The following is a 20,617-nucleotide window of genomic DNA, read 5'->3' as shown; positions in this document are numbered from 1 at the left end:
TCGAGAGGAAGTCTGTACAGGCGTTACTGCTACACGATGAGAACAACATGACAACGCTCCCACGAAAGACGTAAAGACAAAAAATAAGAAGTCCTGAAGCCTGTGTCTTTGCATAATGTGCTCAGCTCTCTACCTGCTGACAGACTGAGAAATAACACTGTTAACTCATGTGATTATTGCACCAAGTCAAACTCATTGCCCTGTCCTGCCTGAGCTGAGGGCAACATTTGGGAGGCCCGGGACAAGACATATAAGGCAAGAGGAGCCTGCTCCACTGAACACACAGAATCTGATGAGGGTGGAGGGGGCAGGGGTAGATACCCACACATCTGTAAATAGTGGCAAGTTGGATGACTCTGCTGAAGATGGGAGTTCACCAACAGCACAGCTAATAAACAACGTGACGAAGGGGGAGTAGAGCTCACACTGACCAGTCATACCACTATATCAGCTGATTGGTGCATATCCATGGCCTGTTTTAGGAGTGTTCATTCAGTCATCTTAAGAAATGCTCCAATACCGATTCCGATACTCCTAAATATAACTCTGGTGAGTGACATAAAGTCATTTTGAGGCAGAAACCCCCTTTCACTGCAACATCAGGAGCTGGAATCAATTTTTGGCAAGTGTACAGTAAAACTCCAAATTGTGCATTGCAATGGCCCTTTACTCATTTTTAAAGTGGGAAAAAGTACTGATTAAGGTAAAATATTCTAAATATAACTCTGGTGAGTGACATAAAGACATTTTGAGGCAGAAAATCTTTCACAGCAACATCAGGAGTGGGAATCAAGTTTTGGCAAGTGTAAAACTCCAAATTATGGAGTGCAATGGCCCTTTACTATTTTTTAAAGTAGTAAAAAGTACTGGTTAAGGTCAAATCTTCTAAAATATAGCTCTGGTGAGTGACATAAAGACAATTTGAGGCAGATAACCCCTTTCACTGCAACACTGGGAGCTGGAATCAATTTTTGGCAAGTGTAAGACTGCAATGCATTGCAATGGCACTTTACTGATTTTTCAAATGGTAAAAAGTACTGGTTAAGGTCAAATCTTCTAAATATAACTCTAGTGAGTGACATCAAGTCATTTTGAGGCAGAACCCCCCTCTCTGTGCCTGTCTTTATTACACACACAAACCAGATATAGCCTAAATCATGTTAATTACAATCTAACAACGATATTGGATACCAAACACAGAGACATAAAAATAACATTATTGATAATGGATGAGTTAATATAATGCTTGATTACATCATAAAATGCGCATTATCGTCTCACAAATACACACCATCGATATTAGCTCTGACAAACAGTCAGTGTGTTTGTTTGAAAGCAGCTGTCGAGCCATGTAAACTATGCTTTCAATCTTTAACCGACTGTGCATGCTCCCGTGGAAAGAAATCTGTTTTTTGGCGAGCAATCACTTTTTGGTGCGACACCGGCATTTTCTGCAACATTGGAGGCATTTCTGATACTGGTATCGGAATCGGAACAACTCTAAGTCATCTGTTTTAATGTTATGGCTAATCAGCGTCATTTTACCATCACCTTTCACATTATACAGCACTTAAAGCAGAAGTAAGCGGAATTTTTGTGTTAATATAAGTCTTAAATAGTTATATCTTCCGACAACAATCACTTACATAGAGTGTTTGGTCCGAAACACGGGTCTGTCAGTCACTCTGCTCTGCTGTAAGCCGAGGAGAAAACTTCTTGTATACTTCCTTGTATCCTACAACCTTTATCCAATGAGGAGAGAGAACGGCATGAAGGGCTGTGTGTGCAGCCAAGGGATGCGCGTGAATGTGGTGACGTAGGGACGAGGACCAATAGATCCATGACGAGGGCGGGGACTGCTAACTCCATCGGCTGACAAATTTAGCTTTAACATGCAATTTTTATTTCTGCTAAAACATGATAATAACGCCCAGCTGTTTTATTACGGTGGATGTGAAACAAATGGCAAATACCATAAGACGTCCCTCAGTAGGATTATGACAGATTCTGTCTCTTTGATGCTATCTTTATGTCTAGAAAAAGAGTCAAACTTCTACAAAAGTCACCACAACAACTGTTGTTGATAAACAGAAGATCATTTCATAACTTCCTGCAAGACTGTGATGCAAACTTCATCATCAGGCCGAGTCCAGAAAGATCTGCAAGTTTGAATCCATGCAGACTATCAACACCACAAACTCACACCAACTGTGCATGCACCAGCACCAGGAAAGTAAATGAGTCATTTGTTTCTTGCACCGTATGGTATACTACACATCCTTGGTCCTGCTCTTGTAAAGCATGTTGTTTAGCCAAACACAGCGAACAAAAGAGCTCTTCTTCTCACCGACAGAAGGTCACAGTCATGTTTTTGGAGTGTGCATGTGTGGAACATGTCCGCGTACGCCAATTATAGTATGTATAGTATCCTTATGCAAGTCCACAGCTGTCCGTCTTCATCATGCCCCCGTGAAGTTTGGGGTTAGGGTTACGTAAGCGCTGTGTTCCTCCGCGGGCCGAGCTGGATGCAGGCAAATTAACACAAAGTCTACAGCTCATCTACAACATCACCTCTGTCTGGACCGACTCTGCTGACGTAAGATTTTTATCTCCGTGAAGTCTATGTAAATTTATCTTCCAACTCCATTGGTTTGTCATTTAAGCTTTGCTAGATATTTCAACTTTCTCAGATGGGTATTAAGCTCATGTCTGTGCAGTCAGGACAGGTTTACAGACTGGACATTTCAGAAACACATGGCCTATATGGAAATGTCACAAATCATAACATGAGATTTAAATTCCAACTAGGGATGTCACGATTATAGATTTTCTTGGTACGATTATTGTCAGAGAAATAATCACGGTATTATGATTATTATACATTAATTAATTCCACAACACTATTATTGTGTAGAATCAAATATAGTCAAAATATAATTACATTACTAATTATTTAGACAAAATACTTTAAGTATCTATTAAAATATGACCAATTATTAATCCCCTAGGGAAGTGTTTGAAATATTCAAGTCATTAATTGTCATCTATACCAAATGTTTAAGTTCATTTTAATCTTTTTTTTTAATTACAAATGACACTCTAACATTTAAATTCCTACCAATTCAATGTTATATTAGGTAAATGGACCAGTATCTGTGCATCTACCTTTACTTTGGCGCACATCTGCCGATATGGTCCCACCATAATCTTTTTTGGGAAAGTGATGGTATTTAGGAATCTTTACGATTAATTAATTGTGCCGTTTAATACCGTGATTAATTGTGAAAACAAGTAATTGTGCCATCCCTAATTCCAACACTGCTGCTAACTGTGCCATCATGACACGACCCCATACTAATAATCTGTGATCTGAGTGTACAGCTAACTCATGAGCTTGGGGCAACAAACAATGTGATGTTTTGATGGGAGTGATGACAGACAAGAGAAAAAATGTCTGAATCAAGATTAGTAACCGCCCTCATTAATATGCATTGGTGATTTCAACCTCCACGGTCATGATAGTGGATTTTTCCGCAGTGAGAGAAGACTGACGGCGACAATGTACCTTCTGTCTTGTGTGTATGTGGGCTGCCATATGGAAATACATGCATTCCAGCCCAATTTCTTATTGTCTCTCTGCTCACCCACCCATGTCCCATCTCTGCAGCCCATGGAGAAAATCATGGAGAAAATTATTCAGTTATTTGCAGAATGCAGCATGTGATGTGCTGGTGAGAAAAGGGCGGCATTGCAGACATGACTGACGGTTGGTTGGGATGTAGCACTCGCTTTCAAACAAAACTCCATCTTGTTATCACAAGTTGATGGATTAAGATTACAGACTGCACCTTGCACTTTTCAAACTTAGACAAGTCACAGGAAAGTCTATAAACACACTGCAACTTTATAGAGTCTTATCTTTTTAGACTTTTTCAACCCCATCCCCTTGCACTTTGTTTTTTTGGTTGAAGTTGTACCTGAATTCCTGAGTGTGCTGAGACAGGACAAGTGCATGAGATCATCTTCCAAAAAAACACAGGCCCCAAAAACACGTTGAGTGTGTTTCTGGAGGAGACAAGTCATGCAGCTCTGTCTGCAGTTATATGACGCTCTGCTGACAAGTGTTGTAGTACTTGATACTGGTCTTGGTCTCGAGTCTCTGTCGAGCTGGATTTGGGATTTTTTTCTCAAGACCATTAAAGACCACAGCTGTAGTGACATCTTTTTAAAATTAAAATTAAAAACACACAAATGTCTCTCTGTCACTCCTTCACTTTGGTTTATGTAGCCTAATGTATGTAACCATCTGAAAAAACTTGGTTGCACCAGTGTAGAAAGTGGGAGGCTTTAGCATGTCCTGCTGTTATTCTGTTCAACCCAAACTTAAATCAAATTCAATTTAACATGTTTAGATTTTATATTGATCTTTTCTTTTTAGCTAAGGAAGAATGTAATATCAAGCCACATGATCATTATGAGTACTGGTACTGAATACAGTAGCTATTGGTCTTGAAAATGGTCTCGCACTGATTTGGTCTCGGTCTTGGACTTGGTCTCGCCCCCCTTTGGTCTTGGTCTTGACTCGGTTTCGGGTTAGGTGGTCTTTACTACAACACTACTGCGGACACTTCCCACGGAAACACAGGTATGACGGTTGAAGGAAAAAAAAAAACAAAGCACACTCAATTACTGTACCACGTATAAGTACAGAAAAACTGCCTTATGGAAACTGTCACACGCTGCAGCACCTACCACTTTGCTCCTCTATCACACAGAAAGAAAAGCATTGCTAAACATTTCCCCTCGAAGTTTCGCCTATTACTACAGAGGCAACCGAGAAAAAAGTGCAGTTTACTACAGGAAACGAAGAAGTGAGGTGGTAAAAAAGAAGACAGTGTAATAAAACACACTTTAGTCATGACAGAAGAGCAAAAAAACACTTCAGCGTGTTCACTTTGGACTTACTTCAGTGTCTGAGTGAGGTGGAATTCCAACAAGGCAAAAAGCAACTCCATTCATTGGTTTCTCTGCGTCTGTGTTTGTCAACCGACAGGAGAAATGGTTTAAAGCTGCTCTGCTGCTGCTGCTGTCCGCATCGTGGACACTTGTGTTTCCTCTCTCAAGTCCTCCTGGCGTTGGTAGCGGCTTCAGTGCGGACCACAGACCGAACGGCCCTCCTCTCCCTCTCTGCCACAGTCCCGCTACGAGCTGCGCCCATTTTTAGACACGGTGCTACCGGAAATGTAGCAGGTTGGACTTCAAAGTAAAAGCATACAACGCGTTGCATTGTGGATATTGAAAAAAAAAAATCAAGTACACATAAACCGAAAGTTCTTAACTTCAAAAATATCACTTTGAACTCAATTTTAACAACGAAGCCGATGTTTTAATCAGAAGACTACCCAATATGGCGCATTTTGTTGCGTAGTAACGTTAGCTTTAGCCTGCAGCAGCCTAAGCTAATGCTAATAACACAAGCTGACAAAGTAGCCTACTGTTGAGACGTAAACATTTTTATGTTAATTTATATCACATTAATGCATTTGAGCAATGCATAGCTCGTAATTAGGCGAGTTTCTGGTCTAAAAGAGTGGTTATTTGTAAATGAAACTTTTATTGTGAAAGTAAAGAGGGGCAGAGATGTGTCTGTTCTCCCGCGCTTGACAAAGGTCCTGATGGTGCAACATCACCAGCTCGCTTACAAATGGGCTACAACAAAAGGTGACGCCAAGTCTTCGCGAGGATGGGTGTGGCCACAGAGAGGATGTTTGTGATGGGGATGAGTTTAGCGCTGTGGAGAGTGTAGCTGCACTCAATTACACACCATGAGAGCGACACCACAGCGCTGTCACAACAATTAATAGGCTACACAACATTTCAGGACAAAATATTTTGCATTTCTCCTGCTGATTGTTCAGTGTTTTTGTTGTTGTTTGTTTGTTTTTTAAAATTCAGCTGTACCTAATAAGCTTTATTTTATGTTTGCATGTTTGGACTTGTCTCTGGGCTGCCGGGACCTGGGCAGGTCCAGATGACAAATCAGGTCACTGAGTAAGATAAAGAGCTCAGGAGCATATCACCTGCACATCAACACCTGCAAGTGTAAAAACCTGACCATCTGGCCTCCGTGCAGCTCTGGACAGTAACAGTGGATCGAGGCAGAGTGCAGCCAAATGCTTTGTATGATGAATGTTATCTCCAAGTCCTCCGAATTCCCCAGCCTGTCAAATGTTCTTCTACATCACAGAGGTGTATGACAGGGCCAAAGTCACCTCTTTTTCACCTCACCACCCCTTCCCATCCTGGCATTTCTGTCTTTCACACACTCCTGCCTTGGGGAAAAGGTTTGACTCTTATGGACCTTGCACTTAGTGAGGGATGTCTAACGCTGCCTCTCTGCTCTGTTGGTTATTCCCATCTCCAAGGGGCTACAAGGATTCATCACACAGTCAGTCTCCAGCATTAAGGCAGTAAGGCAATGTTTTTTAACCTTGGGGTCGGGACCTCACAGGTCACCTGGAATTCAAACAGGGTCACCTGAAATATCAAGTAATCAAGAAAATAAAATTAACGATAAAAAATATTTTTTTAACTAATGATTATTACAGTGGACTTTTAACCTGGTTGTCCTGCCTGTTGCCAACCTCCAATATCTCTCTGACTCCATCTGTTTGTCCTAGCCTGCTTTTGATAAGTAGTGTTGGACTGTACATATTTTCTCCCCTTCTCACCTCAGTGTCCCCACTCCACTTTAATATAAAGTGAATAGAAATAAGATATGGGATCAAATAACCAAAAAAAAAAAAAAAAAAAAACACAGCACAGTTAAGTCACAGACATTCTTCCATGGACCAACTGATAAAATACTTAATTAACAGCAGTGTTGAATACACGCACACACGGTGGGAGTGAAGATGCTGATTTCTCATAGGATTTTGTCAATAATGCATATTGACAGTGTAAACTGAGTGTTGGAACATGTCTCCCTGCAACCCATATAGGCCCACATATGAGTGGGTGAATAATTAAAAAAAAAAAACACACAAAAAAAACAATGCATTTTCTCAGTTCGTTGCCTTGGTGCTATCAAGTAGTTTGCTAAATATTTTCCAAACCACCACATCCTTTTGGAGAATGGGTTGTACTTAATGTTCCATATCTGTTTACTTTTGTGTCACTCTCAAGTCCAAAGTGAACTTAAAGCTCCCACTCACAGGTGTTTTCACTTCTCTGGAGTGTGTAAATATGTAAAAACTGTGCCTGTTTGACAGCTCTCTGACTCCCCTCTTAGATAAGACTGTCATTCTCATCAGACCATAGAATTTGATAATATTATGTAACCACCACCAGCAGAGCTCCACCATGCCGTAAATACCTTTGTGAGATTGTGAGGCAAAGTCATCTCTTAGAAACTGTATTTAACATTCACCATTCAGCAGCAACTACCCGTGAGCAGGAACATGTTGTCTTTTACAATATAACCTGACCTTCCTTTTGTTTTTTTTAAACATCCATACACAAAAAACACACACAGACACACAAATTATTCTGACTTGCTGAAGTTCTGACCTATTCAATCCAAAGTTTCTCATCCTACCCTGCATCATTATAATGAATTTATCACAAATCAAAACTACACAAAAGTTGTTGTACTGGTTTTAGTGTAATTCAAAGTCACAGTGTTTTTGTTTTTTTGCAGGGAATTATATAACATAAATAAATAACCCCCAAAGTTCTACTTTTTTTGTGGTTGAATCAAATCAATAAGCTATAATCAGTTTCTGCTAGGACAATATCTGAAATGAAATAAGGTGTGTGTAGTGATGAATCTACACAGAACTATGGTAACACTTTATAATAAGCATTAATTCATAATTTATAACACATGAATACTGATTAGTAGCTATGTAGTTTATAAACACTGTAAAAAATGTTTTACTCATCATTGATAAGCACTAACTGTATTTATAAACTATATAATGAGTATTCATGCGTTATAAATGAAGAATTCTGAATTTATTCATGATTAATAGTGTGTAGGCTACCTATTATAAAGTGTTACCCAGAGCTATTAGCTGAACCTACAGCTCCAACCACAACGTCACTGTTCTGGTTCACTCCCACTGCAACAGGCAGCTGTTTCCAGAGGAACAGCTGTAAAGAGCCACTGTCCACTACCTGCCCAGCAGCAAGCAGGAGACAGACAGAGAGCAGCTGGTGAACATGGTGGGACATTTAGCAGCTAAAGAGGCAGATATTTCCCTAAGGAGTTGGTGAAGACCAAAAACAGAGTTAAGGGGAGGACATACTGGACTGGAGTCACATACTGGAGTGATGAAGTTTGTCTGTAAATGCTGAATGGACAAATTTCTACTTGTTTACAAGTGGTCAAAACATCAGCTTTAATGTAAGGTGTTAAAGCATGATCATAAATATGCTGATCATGTTGAAGAGGACATGTAAAATACAGAACTTATTAACATTTTGATAGATTGTTCATCAAATTTCTGTTTAAATTGTTTCAAAATGTTTCCATTATGGTGAAAGCATCCAATGTGGGCAATAACTTCTTGTATGTGATGTCATGGAGTCATCAGGATGTCATTCTTAGAAAAGAGGAAATGCACCATGACTGATTGCTCACTTTTTTTTTTCTTACATCGGTTACATCGGTGACAAAGCATCTGAAACATGAAGGCTGCATTTTATCCTTAAACTGTGTGATATTTTAACAAGTTTACCACCCAGGTAGATGTAGTTGATCACATTCTCTCAGCCTCTCTCTCCTTCTGACTATACGCTGTGTTATGGACTTTAGAGGAATTGTTATGCCTCAAGGAATGTGTGTGTGTGTGTGTGTGTGCGTTGATGGTCAGCGAGCGAGACACAGCTGAATGCTGATGTTGGCCGACAGTGCCCTCAGGGCAGAGGAAAGAGTACGCACAAACATACATATATGTACACTACACACACACACACACACACACACACACACACACACACACACACACTGACTCATTATGTAATAGTAGGGCATGAAATCATAGGGGAGATGGAGGAGAGAGAGCAGCTGAAACTGTAGCTATACACACTCATACACCCTCTACTGGCCTTCTGCTGCTCTCACACAGACTCTGAACTACACACACACACACACACACGTCACAGCTACCAATATTGAGGTCCTAATGAAATTGCTTCCTGTCCAGAATCTTTTCAGAGAATTTGAACTTGTGTCATCCCATCAGCCAGGTTTACTGTGAGCTGATGTGGACAAAAAAAAAAAAGTGCCCTCACTGATGATGATGATGATGATGATGATGACAACGATGATGATGTCTCCATTATTCCTCAAACAACAGCTGTTTGCAGACAAGCTTTCTCTTTGCAAATGAATTTCTCTCCGGCTCCCTTACATCACTTGTGACATGCAGTCATGCATCATGGACCACAGGAGGATGGTTCAGTTCTGTTATGTAAGCGCTGCTCCAACTCTCATCAGCCAAGATCATCTGACCTCCTGATGAAGCTCTAGTGTTGTCCCTCACTTGAAAGTCACTTTGGACGAAGAAAATGAACACGTCAGGCAAAGTGTTAGTTCTATTTTCTACCAATAATATTAATATGTAACAGCAATTTCTATTATGAAAATATTTAGGATTGTCAGCTCTTAAGTGACTTTCTATATATTTGCCTAGGAAATGATTACCTGACAAATAAACAGGTATGACGAAAACGTCAGAAATTAAACGTGGAATGCCAATAATATTGGCAAATCAGTATATAGGTCACAGCCTGGTCAGTGTACTGCTGCTCTGTCTGTAAGAGGCCAGTGTTATTATCACATGACAATGATGAGTCAAAGGCAACTGGACATTTCACCTCAGCTCAGTCCTTCATCTTCATCATCCTAAATCAAATTCGAAACAATACTAAAGATTAAATGAGCTAAGTAAATTAAATGATGCAATTTGAAAATGTACCCATTGTTCATATGAGCTTTGAGTCAAGAAACCTCAACATCTTTATCTGTAGTGTTTGTGAATTCCTGCTCTTTGGGGCCGGTGTTTGTCTTTATCTGAATTTAAATATCACCCCAAATGTGGATGAAAGGAACGGAGATTATTTATTGGAATTACTTTATCGGATCTCTCATCAGAAGAGATAAGCAGCTTGGTTGAGCCCAAAACATCCTGAAACAAAGGCTCCTTTTTTCCTTTTTTCTTTTAACATTTTCTTACACAAAAAAAAAAATCACAGCTGAGAACACAGGGGTCCTCTGGTCTTCATGCTAACACCCCTCTGCTCCAATAAAATCAAAGCTGGTAAGGGTTTAATCCAGACATTGTGTTGGAAAGTGATGATTGTTGAGATGCGAGGAGGAGGGTGACCCGTGTGTGTGTGTGTGTGTGTGTGCATATGTGGGGGCACTAATCTGGCCTTGTTCTGAAAAGAGCTTCATCCCCACTGCAGGGGGCCTGTGGAGACGCAACCTCCATGCCCTCCCATCATCCCCCAGTGTCTGTCCTCATGTACACTGTGACCTCCCCCCTCAAACCCCTCCCCCCGCACTTAACCCCCCGTCCTTACTCCCCATCGCCCCTCCTGCTGAGTTTACACCTCCCTTTAGATGTTTGGACACATGGAAATAATGCTACAGTTTTATTTTCAAAGCAATGTCGAGTCTCATAGGGTTATGAGGAAATGCAGCCTACATGCTGCTATTTATACTTGTGTTACCTATTTGCTGCAATTTGCTAACAAGGTTTAAATCTATAAATAAACCTTGTGGGTCAGAACCTCTTTCTATCCCACCGCAGCAATTGTATAAAAGTTAAGGCCAGATTTTGTATTTCCATTAAACTTACAAGAGTTTGTGAATTTTACGCCATCTCACTCAACCTTAAAGCTGGAAGAGAGTCAGAATTTACAGGAGGGAAGATGGGTAGTCTATGTATCAGTACTGGTTACCTGCTATGTTCAAAGACCTTCAGACCTTACAGTACAATAGCTGTTTTATGTACTTGGTTGTTTTTACTGTGACCTTTTCAGAACACATGCACTGTACGTTCCTCATCCAGAGCTCCACATCTTCATCTGCATAACCACATGTACAATTGCTCAGAAATCTAAAAAGAAATTCCCCATAGTTATTGGAAAGAATAAATCAATATAATAATTCCAAAATGAATATTGTATACACCTCTATCTGACTCTGTATCTGAAAAAACTCAGCTTTCCTGCAAGGAAATAATGCCACATAATATATGTCAGTGTTACATCAACAAATTAAGACTAATTTCTATGAACAACAGAAAAACACTGTGAGTAAGTGAACGTAGAAATGGGGTAGAAATAATCTCCAAATCAATCTGTGAACATCTGTCTGCATTCTGCTGTGTGCTGTTATGCTGTGGCCTCGCATGGCAACAGAGAAGCTGGATATTGTGCCCATGTGTGTGTGTGTGTGTGTGTGTGTGTGTGTGTGTGTGTATTGGGGGAGGGTGGGGAACACACCCATCTGTCTATTTACAGCAGCACTGGGAGATTTCGCTAAATATCTAATCCATCTAATCCTCAGTGAACATGCAGTGGTGCAGGATTGCCAACAGGGGGCGAGCTGATCATTAGCTGCTGATGAATGGGAGCGACTCGTTCCCACTCACTAAAGAGGGACACACTGGGATAAAGACACACAGAGGAGTTTGCATATACACTATGGAGGAAGAACAGACCATGCTATGACATAATAGAGTGACATGTGAAACACACACAGCTGCATGCGCGAGTGTGTGTGTATGTGACATCATCAGCGGTCCAGTGGAGTCTGAACTATCCTCCAGGATGGGTCGTCCCGGCCCCGATCACATGTAAATTGCTGATTGAATTAGAGCTATGTGGCTTCAGAGAGAGACTCAATGATCAGCTCACATCAGTGTCACAGTGAGCGACCACAGCACAACCACACACACACACACTTCCATCTCCGGACTTCACGTTCACTCTGGAGTTGGAGGCAAATGACGTGAAGTTTCACCGAAGTTCACTGAAGTTACACTAGGTGACAATGTTTGTCATAATGCTCTAAATCACAGGGTCCCGTCTCTTTCAGCGGACAGCCGGACCCTCCTGTCACGTTTGTAGCCATGCATAGTGACACAATGCACATAAAGACAGGAACACAACCCAGTCTTATATCAAAATGTACCACAACAACAAGGGAACTTTCTGCCCAGTGAACACTGAGCTCACCATATTAAAATCTTTGCTTCTCCTGACTCTTTGGTAAACAAACACTACTCAGACAGCTGGGATCTTCACATTGGCATCCTTTTCTGGGTATTTACAGCTGAATTTATCAATATTTCACGATTAATGTGTGATGTGAAGGGGGCCTTTAAAGGAACAAAGCAACAGACAGTTATCATGTAATCTGCATTTCCTCTCAGCTGCACTAAGCACCTTTTACCAAATTCTTCTTGCTCTCTGACCTGCAGCATTAGGCTAAAGCACCTATAAGCCAAGACACAACCAAATACATAAACATGCTTTGGTAAAAGGGGATAATGACAAAAGCAGTATGGCCTTATTTTTGTAGAGGCATATGAAAATATTCAGCATTTCTTGAAATACATTTATTTGCTTCCATTCGCTCAGCAAGACAATAATCAATGTCATGTGTGCATGAATGGAGTTAAACCTGCTTATATCTCAAACAGGAAGCAAATGTTGTAACCTGAGACTGTACTGAAGATGAACTGTAACAGTGTTTATTTCCCCTTACAACTAATGAGATATGTATTAATTACTGTGTCTCTTCCACTTTACTGCATCCAGTCTCTCTGCTAACTAGGGTGAAAATACTTCGACTGAAGCTCTGCACTGCAACCACACATCCAGTTGGTTAATATATTCATTCATTTAACTATCCTGTTTAAAGTACCATTCTTGGTTGTTTTTTTTACTACATATTTTTTTTGTATTATTAATTTCAATAATGTAAAATATTTTGAAACAAATTACCTAGCTGCACAAATGCTGTTTAATGCTTTTATTCATCATGTTACACAGTTTTTTTTTTTCATCTGGCAAATTGAACGACAAGCCTCCAGATGATTTTCCAGAGTAGTAGGAAAAGAGCACTAAAAATAGAAGAAAAAAGTGACCCTTTGTGCACCGTCATAATGATTATGCAAATTCACACCATGAAACTTTGCTCTTGAACAGGGAAAATGAAATGCGCTTGGCAAATTATCTTTTACTTTTGGTAATTCCAGCGCATTGGAAGGAAAGAGCGTTTAACACCTGACCATGAGATGAGCAGTGAAGTCTCTGTGTGTTCCATTCATCCATGGGAGGAATATCTCTAATCCCCACAGAGAGCCAATGTCAATCTCACAAAGCACAGGCCCACATACCATTACACAATAGCCTCTGCTGGATTTAAACCGCACCAGCACTCACCACTCACCACGCTCACACCTTCACCTCTCACACATGTGTACAAATACAGTCTCATATGGTCTGCATCATGCAACACATAATATCAGCAACAAAAGCTTATTGAAGAACAAAACTTTGAATCATTTTGAAAAATGTCTTTCGCTTCCATGCTGCTGCACATGCAACACCTGCACACCTCCCAAGCGGTGTCAGGATTCATTTGCTTTTTAAGCTCCTGCTGCTGCTTCCAGGTCAGCTTAGTCACCTGCTGCTAATGTGGAAGCACTGGTAGGTTTCATGTTGTGTGAGGTGCAATTATGTCGTGTCACAGCCAATTAAAGACATCCACCTTTCACTTGTTAGGTGGCTGTCCATGTCTCTCCTCCATCAGGTATAAACATGTCAGAAAGTTTTACAGTTGTTGTTGATGATGAGACCAGACATGAGAAAATTGGCTGTTTGTGCACCATCAATAAGAAATAGTCAACTACAGAAAGCTGCTATTTATCAATGTATCCATAATTCATAAACATCCATAAACACTTCAAAACAGCTGCTTTCATAGGCCAAGCAGGACCAATCACAGACTAACTTACTATCCAATGAACTGATCCTAATTAGATGTTGTGATATAAAGGATATGAAAGAATAATAATCCAACAAAAGGACAGCAGATAACTGGAACAGCTGCCAATTATGGGAAAACAAAATAAAACAACAGTAACGGAACTATAACAGACTCAATTAAATGTAATAAATGTTTCTAAAAAATCTTTAAAATAAAGAAGTTGATGGTCAGAAACCTGGATACTGTTCAGCATTATTTTGAAGTTTACTTGACAGTGATCAAGGTCACAAGTGAAAATTCCATGTTATCATAATGGCTGTAGTTATTCAGGAAGCCACATCTAAAGCGTTAGTAGTATGCAAACAGGAATAGGACTCTATCAAGTTTCAAAGCAGTCTGAAAGTTAAAAATATTACAGCAAAACCCCGAAATGACCTAAGACCATCTGTGTCCATTACATCTGACAGCTGGCTGCAGGCTGACCTCCACTCCTGGACTTTGCACCAATGATATATGCCAATTACATTTTCTGCTCTGCTTTTCAAGAACCTCTGATTTCTCTGATCTGAAGTTGTTAATGTGTCACTCCTGCATTTTTAAGCTTTCATCACATAGTAACAGCCGTTTCCAGATCCCCAACTTTGGGTTTAGCCTTAGAGATGATTCTATGCGTGATGAGTAGCTTGTTGCCATTTCCAATCCTCAATCATTTTCCTTTGGGACTGACCTGATTTTTTTTTTTAATTTTTTTTTTTAACTGTGCTTTTTCCCTGACTGAGAAAAATGATTTCATCTTACAAAATGACTACTTTAAGGAATCCAAATGGCTGAGTATCAGTAATATCACAACACACCAACTGTTAAAAACAATAGCAATCACAAACTGTAAAGAAAAAGTGTGAGAGTGATAATGCAGTTCTCAGTCTGGCAGCATGATGCATACCACTGAGCATCACTGTGCATTTTTGATTGGTTGGATTTTTGCATGAACATTTTAACATCCCATGTCTGACGATATACATGAACACAATGTAATCTGCGGGGAGCGCAGTGACAAAGATGTCAGCGATGAATAGTTAACTGACTACAGAGGAATAAAATGTCACAAATGATAAATATCAGTGTTTAGTGCAGTGATGTAAGAACTTACTCTTCTGGAAGTGGTGGAGATAAGACAAGAGGAAGCAGGTGTAGTAGCTAGAGGAGGAACCACTTAATTCACCTAAGTTAAATCAAAGAAGAGAAGGCAGGCTACTCACACACACGTACACACACACAGTCATCATATGTTCTCTTAGGACGACCCTGAGGGGAGAAGCACTCTGGAGGAAACTTATTATCAGGTCAGGAGCCAGAACACAACACGGAAATAAGGCTTCCATCTATTTAAAGCTCTGATGTAACTGAATGAAGTAGAGCAGAAAACAGGCAACCCACACACACACACACACACACACACACACACACACACACACACACACACACACACACACACACACACACACACACACACACACACACACACCACTAGGGATGGGCTATCTGTTAGGTTGTGTGACGATGCATGAGTATATGACAAAGGCAGATTTTGCAAGTGTGTTTGTGTGCAGACGTATGCATGTATGTATGTGTGTGTGTGTGTGAGTGTGTGTGTGTCACTTCACAGATGGGTACCATCTGCTGCCGTAGGTGTGATTCGTGCTGCCGCAGCGCAGTGATGATGTCACACACGTGAGACCCATAGATATATATACGCGTGAGACCGGAAGCGCCGCAGCACAGAGATGACATCAGAGCCGAAGAGTGGAATCTCTTGGTTTCATCCCGGCTGTTTTTGTCCAAGATGAATTGTTTTGAAGGAAACCGCAGGGGCGAGATGAAAATACTATCTGCATAGGATACAATAGCTGATGACACACGGGACTGTTTTCATTTCATCCACCACATTCCTCTGTCATTAAATCAGCAGGGCAGATTTTACTACGCTGATACTAAGTGTGTCTAAAAGCATGAATTCATTGGGAAACAATGGAGAGCAGCTGCCCAAACAATGACAGGTTCAGGTTCAGGTTAGAGTAAGGCTAAAGGTCAAGGTTATGTATGTTATTGCAATAGTTCTAGTTAAGTTGAGCCAAGGAATGTATTATGTCATATATAATGTATAGACAAGTGTCTCCCATCACAAATGGAGAATGTTATGTAATCTACACTCGCTGCAGCCGTGTACACTGTCCCCTGAGAACCCACGGTACACACATACACACTTGTATATAACCTGCTAATTAGTTTCTCCATCCTACTGATGTAAGAGCTCCCATATAAAAGCACTTTCAGCGTGCAGCCTCGTGCTGGATCAGAACTCCAGCTCACTGTACGTGAAGTCACTCCCCTGGCTCGTCTCCCGTCTCACTGTCCTACATTTCTGTTCCCAGGCAGCGCTGACGTTGATGCGTTGGGACCAAAGCTGCTGAGAGCCACTTTATGCTGAAACTGAATCTTGTATTGCTCTTAAAATAAGGTGTTGATTGCACATTGCTATCTTGAGGCAGCGGTTGACCAGCAGAGATCTGGGGCTTGAAGTCAATGACACATCTCAGTGGTATTTTAAGTGCACATTTTAAAAGGCCATAATCAACATAGTAAAATACGCCTACATGGAGACAATGCATGATCATTCTGCAAACAGAGCACACTAACACTGCACTTCAGATGTTTGGATAAGTCGGGTGGAGGATTACAACAAAAAGAAGATCTTGCAATGCATCATGGATGTATTTGCAGAGAAGCGTGGTAAATCTGCTACTGTGTTTCACATCCATCACTCCTTATAATAAACTAAATAAAATGCTTTTGCACATCACAAAGACGTCTAACGTTAATGATTTGATGAGATGTCTTTGTGGAGTCGTGACTCACTCAGCTGCTCCTCGACCCTCAGGGTGCTCATAGCTGCTCCCTGTGCGTTCCAGGACTGGGTCACCCACAATACATAACCAACTTGCCACAAAGTGCATCTAATTCTGCATGAAACATCATTATATCACCATTATAATCCACCAATACGCAAATGTGCACCCTGATTGATTAATTGCATCTTATGCAGAAAACACTTTCATAATTAATAAAGTGCGGCCTGTTCGACACACCCTAAATGTGCTTCATACTGTACTAGCCCCCTTCATGTCATTCAGTACTAATGCTTCACTATTTAGCCAGTTCCAGTAGAGTCGAGTTCCTGACAGATCACTGATTCTGTTGTTCTTCCACTGAAAGTAGCTGAAGTTAAAGACACTGATGTGAAAGACCTATTTAAAGCACTCCAAACCTCCTGCACACAGTCCTCTGCATTCAGCGCATAAAGGAAGAAAACCGAGGTCAAACCAGGCACTTGTAATTAGAAAGAATGATCTGTAGTCAAGCAGCAGTGAAATTCCCAGCAGCTGAGCTTTCGTAAAGGCTCGGCCACGGGAGCTATTTATAAAAAAAAAAAAGAAAGTGAACGGCGGTCACTGCTGTCACTGTTGTCTTACATGGTGTTTAAGTTGCAAATGTCTAGGTGCATGTTTCTCTTATAGGCAGGAGGCAGAAACAAATTTTACCAGCTCATTGGAACATCATTGGGTGGATCCCGGCATCGTTATCTGTTTGTTTTTTTTTTCTAACTGAGTGAGGCCAGATGTGTTTGACAGACAGAGGCCAAGTGAAAAGACTAGAGGTAAGAAGTAGAATGCAGCCTTATAAGAAGTCATTAAAATCCTACTAGATAAGATGTAATGATGGCAATGCCAATGTTAAGCCGGTAATGTAAAAATGTTGGTTTAGTTATTTTCTAACATACAAGCATTAGCAGCAAACAGAACGCAGAGAAAGCAGTGGAATCAGTCGGTGTAGGTTTGCAGGCATTTGGTCAAAAACAAAAAGAAGAGGACACAGTGGAATGTTGACCTGATGGTGGTGCTAGAGGAAAAGTCAGAGGGACACTAAAGTTATTGGAAAAGATAAATATCTGCACTGAGTTTCGTGCTGATTCTTCTGGTATTTGCCAAGACATTTCAGTCAACATCAGCACTGTGGGATGAGTGACAGCCATCTCTGGAGCCACGCCTTTAGCATGGATATAAATAAAAGGTAGACAGACCAAGTCACTACACACACACACACACACACACACACTGGCTGACAAGTCATTCCACAGTATTGAGGAAAGACAAAATGATTTAGATTCATGGTGGAATCTAATGGCAGTTCTCCAAATGAAAGAATGTGCAAGAATCACTCTGGGACTGGTGCGCGGTACGTCAGGTCAGACACGTCGACAGCTGCACAAAGACTGCACGCACAGCAGCTACAGATCTGTAACATTAGTAAGCAATAATGGAGAATTGTCATCATAATTTGTCACCCTCCTCCTGACCCCCCCACCCCAGTGCTCATCTTTCTTTTGTCCTCTACTCCCTCCTCTTCTCGCTCCTCTGTATCTCCCTCCCCCCATCCTCCTCCCTTCTCCTCTGCTGAGAGCTGATAACAGTCAGGTCCGCCGCTGGGATGTCGATCATAGCCTTGGCTATTAAAAAAAACAACATCCCACAATGCTTTTGTGTCTCACTTCATAATATTAGTGTGTTTTTGCCTTGATGCTTCGTAGTGAATAATGCACTTAATCACATTTAAATTACAGTTATGAAGTGACCCTGCACGGTGCTTTATACACTATCTACTGTACACATTCATGTTTATAATAGAGTATTTCTATGGCCAGACCCAAAACAACACATGCTCCTTGTTCCATAGAGTTCCTCAATCCTCAAACTGCTCACCAGGCCGCAGTGCAAGTTGTTTTCTGGGTGAAAATGACATCATTACGTCTTTATCTGTCCATTTATGTTGTTCCCAATAAGACACGTAATAAAAATAACAGGAATTGTGCAGCTGGGTTTAGACTGTTAAGAGACAGCCTCACTCATGATGTTTCTTGTAATAGTACTTCCTGCTCTGTTGCCGTGTGAGCAATAAGTAGAGTTTCTAAGAAGCAAAAGGGTAGGTACCATGATGTTCAACCAAACAAAAGCACAGGATGCTGTCTTTTACACAGTGTCAGTGAAGTGGCCGTAAACAAACTGCAAACAGAGTGTCATGAAGATATTTTAGATCCGTCTGCATAGGCAAAAATAACAAGTGACTCATTTAAAACCACAAACCCTTAGACACCTTACCTTCAGGCTAACGCAAGTCTGAGACCATTGTTACCGTGGTTGCGTGGTAATCACTGACACCTGTGTTGAGCAGTAGCACCAGACAACAAAAAAAACAGGAAACAGCTCATAATTTGTGGCTTGCTAACATTGTTGCTGAACAAGCAACGAGAAAGGGAAAAGAGCAATTATTTACTGAGTAAAACGCTGCGAACTATAAGTGTCAAAAGACAAACATTGTTTTGAAATAAAATGCCTTAATTTTCCCAGAATTCATTGTGCCATTGGTTTAAGAAAACAACTTTCTGCAACAGAGAAATTTAGACGTTTGACTATACTTATAATGTCTACGCTATGCCACAGTGAAAGTGTATTTATGAAACCACCTCCTCATTGTGTTTTATTGGTCCAGCTCACAGGTGTATGATATAAGAGTACAGCTGTCTACACAGGCTCCATTAATGCTCTCCTTTCACTCATCATCCTCCTTTCAGGATTCAGGCCTACGCTCTTCCGTTTTACTCTCATGACTTGTGTATCTGACTTTGCCAAAACACAGTTGACCACACAGCAGTACTTCCTGAGGAGACACTGAAGCTGCTGATAGTCTGCAACACTTACTCAGGAATAATCACATTACTTTTTCAATTGTGCAAGCAATAATTTGAAACTCATTAATTACACTGCAGTCGCTTATCCCGGTTAGAATTGATTTAGGATGACATACTGTATGTTTGTTGTTTGTAGTTTGAAGTTGAGAAGCTGAGGTCAGTGAATCCTTCTAAGCTGCATGTATACCTGATAAACCACAGTGTGTCCCTCTCCCATTGCCATGGTGTGCTGTTAAAAAGACATGACAATACTGGACATGTTCTATTTTGCTGCAAAATCTAAAACATACAGCAATGCAATGATTTTTTTGTAACCCTTTAATTGACAGGCCGTTGATTACGTGATAATAGCCAAGAAATAACAACTAATTGCATCATAAAGTCTATAAATAGCCTAGAAATAACGGTCAATTTCATAGTAGCCAAGAAATAATGATTGATTGTGTAGAAATAGCCGAAAAATAACGGTCAATTGAAAGGACATGCTGGTGAAAAATTCTGGCCTTTCCCAAAAAATTCAAAGCATGTGTAATAATTTGCCTTCAAGAGAAACATGACATTACTATGAAATTGACTGTTATTTCTAGGCTGTTTCTTGACATTATCACGTAATTAGCAGCCTTTAAATTAAAGGGTTACCTTTTTTTTGTTGTTGTTGTTGAGGGACAACTGTATAAGCAGTGCACAGTTACATGATGGTGTCAATGACTTTCTGAGGATCTCCTAACTTCAGTTACAAAGCATATTTACAGACACACTGAATGTTTGTATTTTGACATTATTTACTGTCTGTGCTGAACTCT

At 40.5% G+C, this 20,617-nt stretch overlaps 1 protein-coding gene across 7 annotated transcripts in view; it reads right to left on the bottom strand.

The window, feature by feature from the left end:
• The window catches only part of LOC146967668 (rho GTPase-activating protein 23-like), a 60,493-nt gene that overhangs the window by 35,729 nt on the left and 4,147 nt on the right, over positions 1 to 20,617 (bottom strand). For 5 of the 7 annotated variants that reach the window (XM_085762500.1, XM_085762502.1, XM_085762501.1 and 2 more), the window contains exon 1: positions 4,966 to 5,235. The exons of the other annotated variants lie outside the window; for them this stretch is intronic. In XM_085762500.1, the coding sequence (XP_085618626.1) occupies positions 4,966 to 5,019 (54 nt within the window). In that variant the 5' untranslated portion in view covers positions 5,020 to 5,235. Of the gene's footprint in view, positions 1 to 4,965; positions 5,236 to 20,617 lie in introns of those variants that run through there. 7 annotated transcript variants of the gene reach the window in all.

The sequence above is a fragment of the Trachurus japonicus genome, chromosome 19 (assembly GCF_045865225.1).
Source record: "Trachurus japonicus isolate A0001 chromosome 19, Traja_1.0".
Lineage (NCBI taxonomy): Eukaryota > Metazoa > Chordata > Actinopteri > Carangiformes > Carangidae > Trachurus > Trachurus japonicus.
The sequence above is the reverse complement of the archived record's forward strand: the minus strand, read 5'-3'. Positions and strand labels throughout refer to the sequence as shown.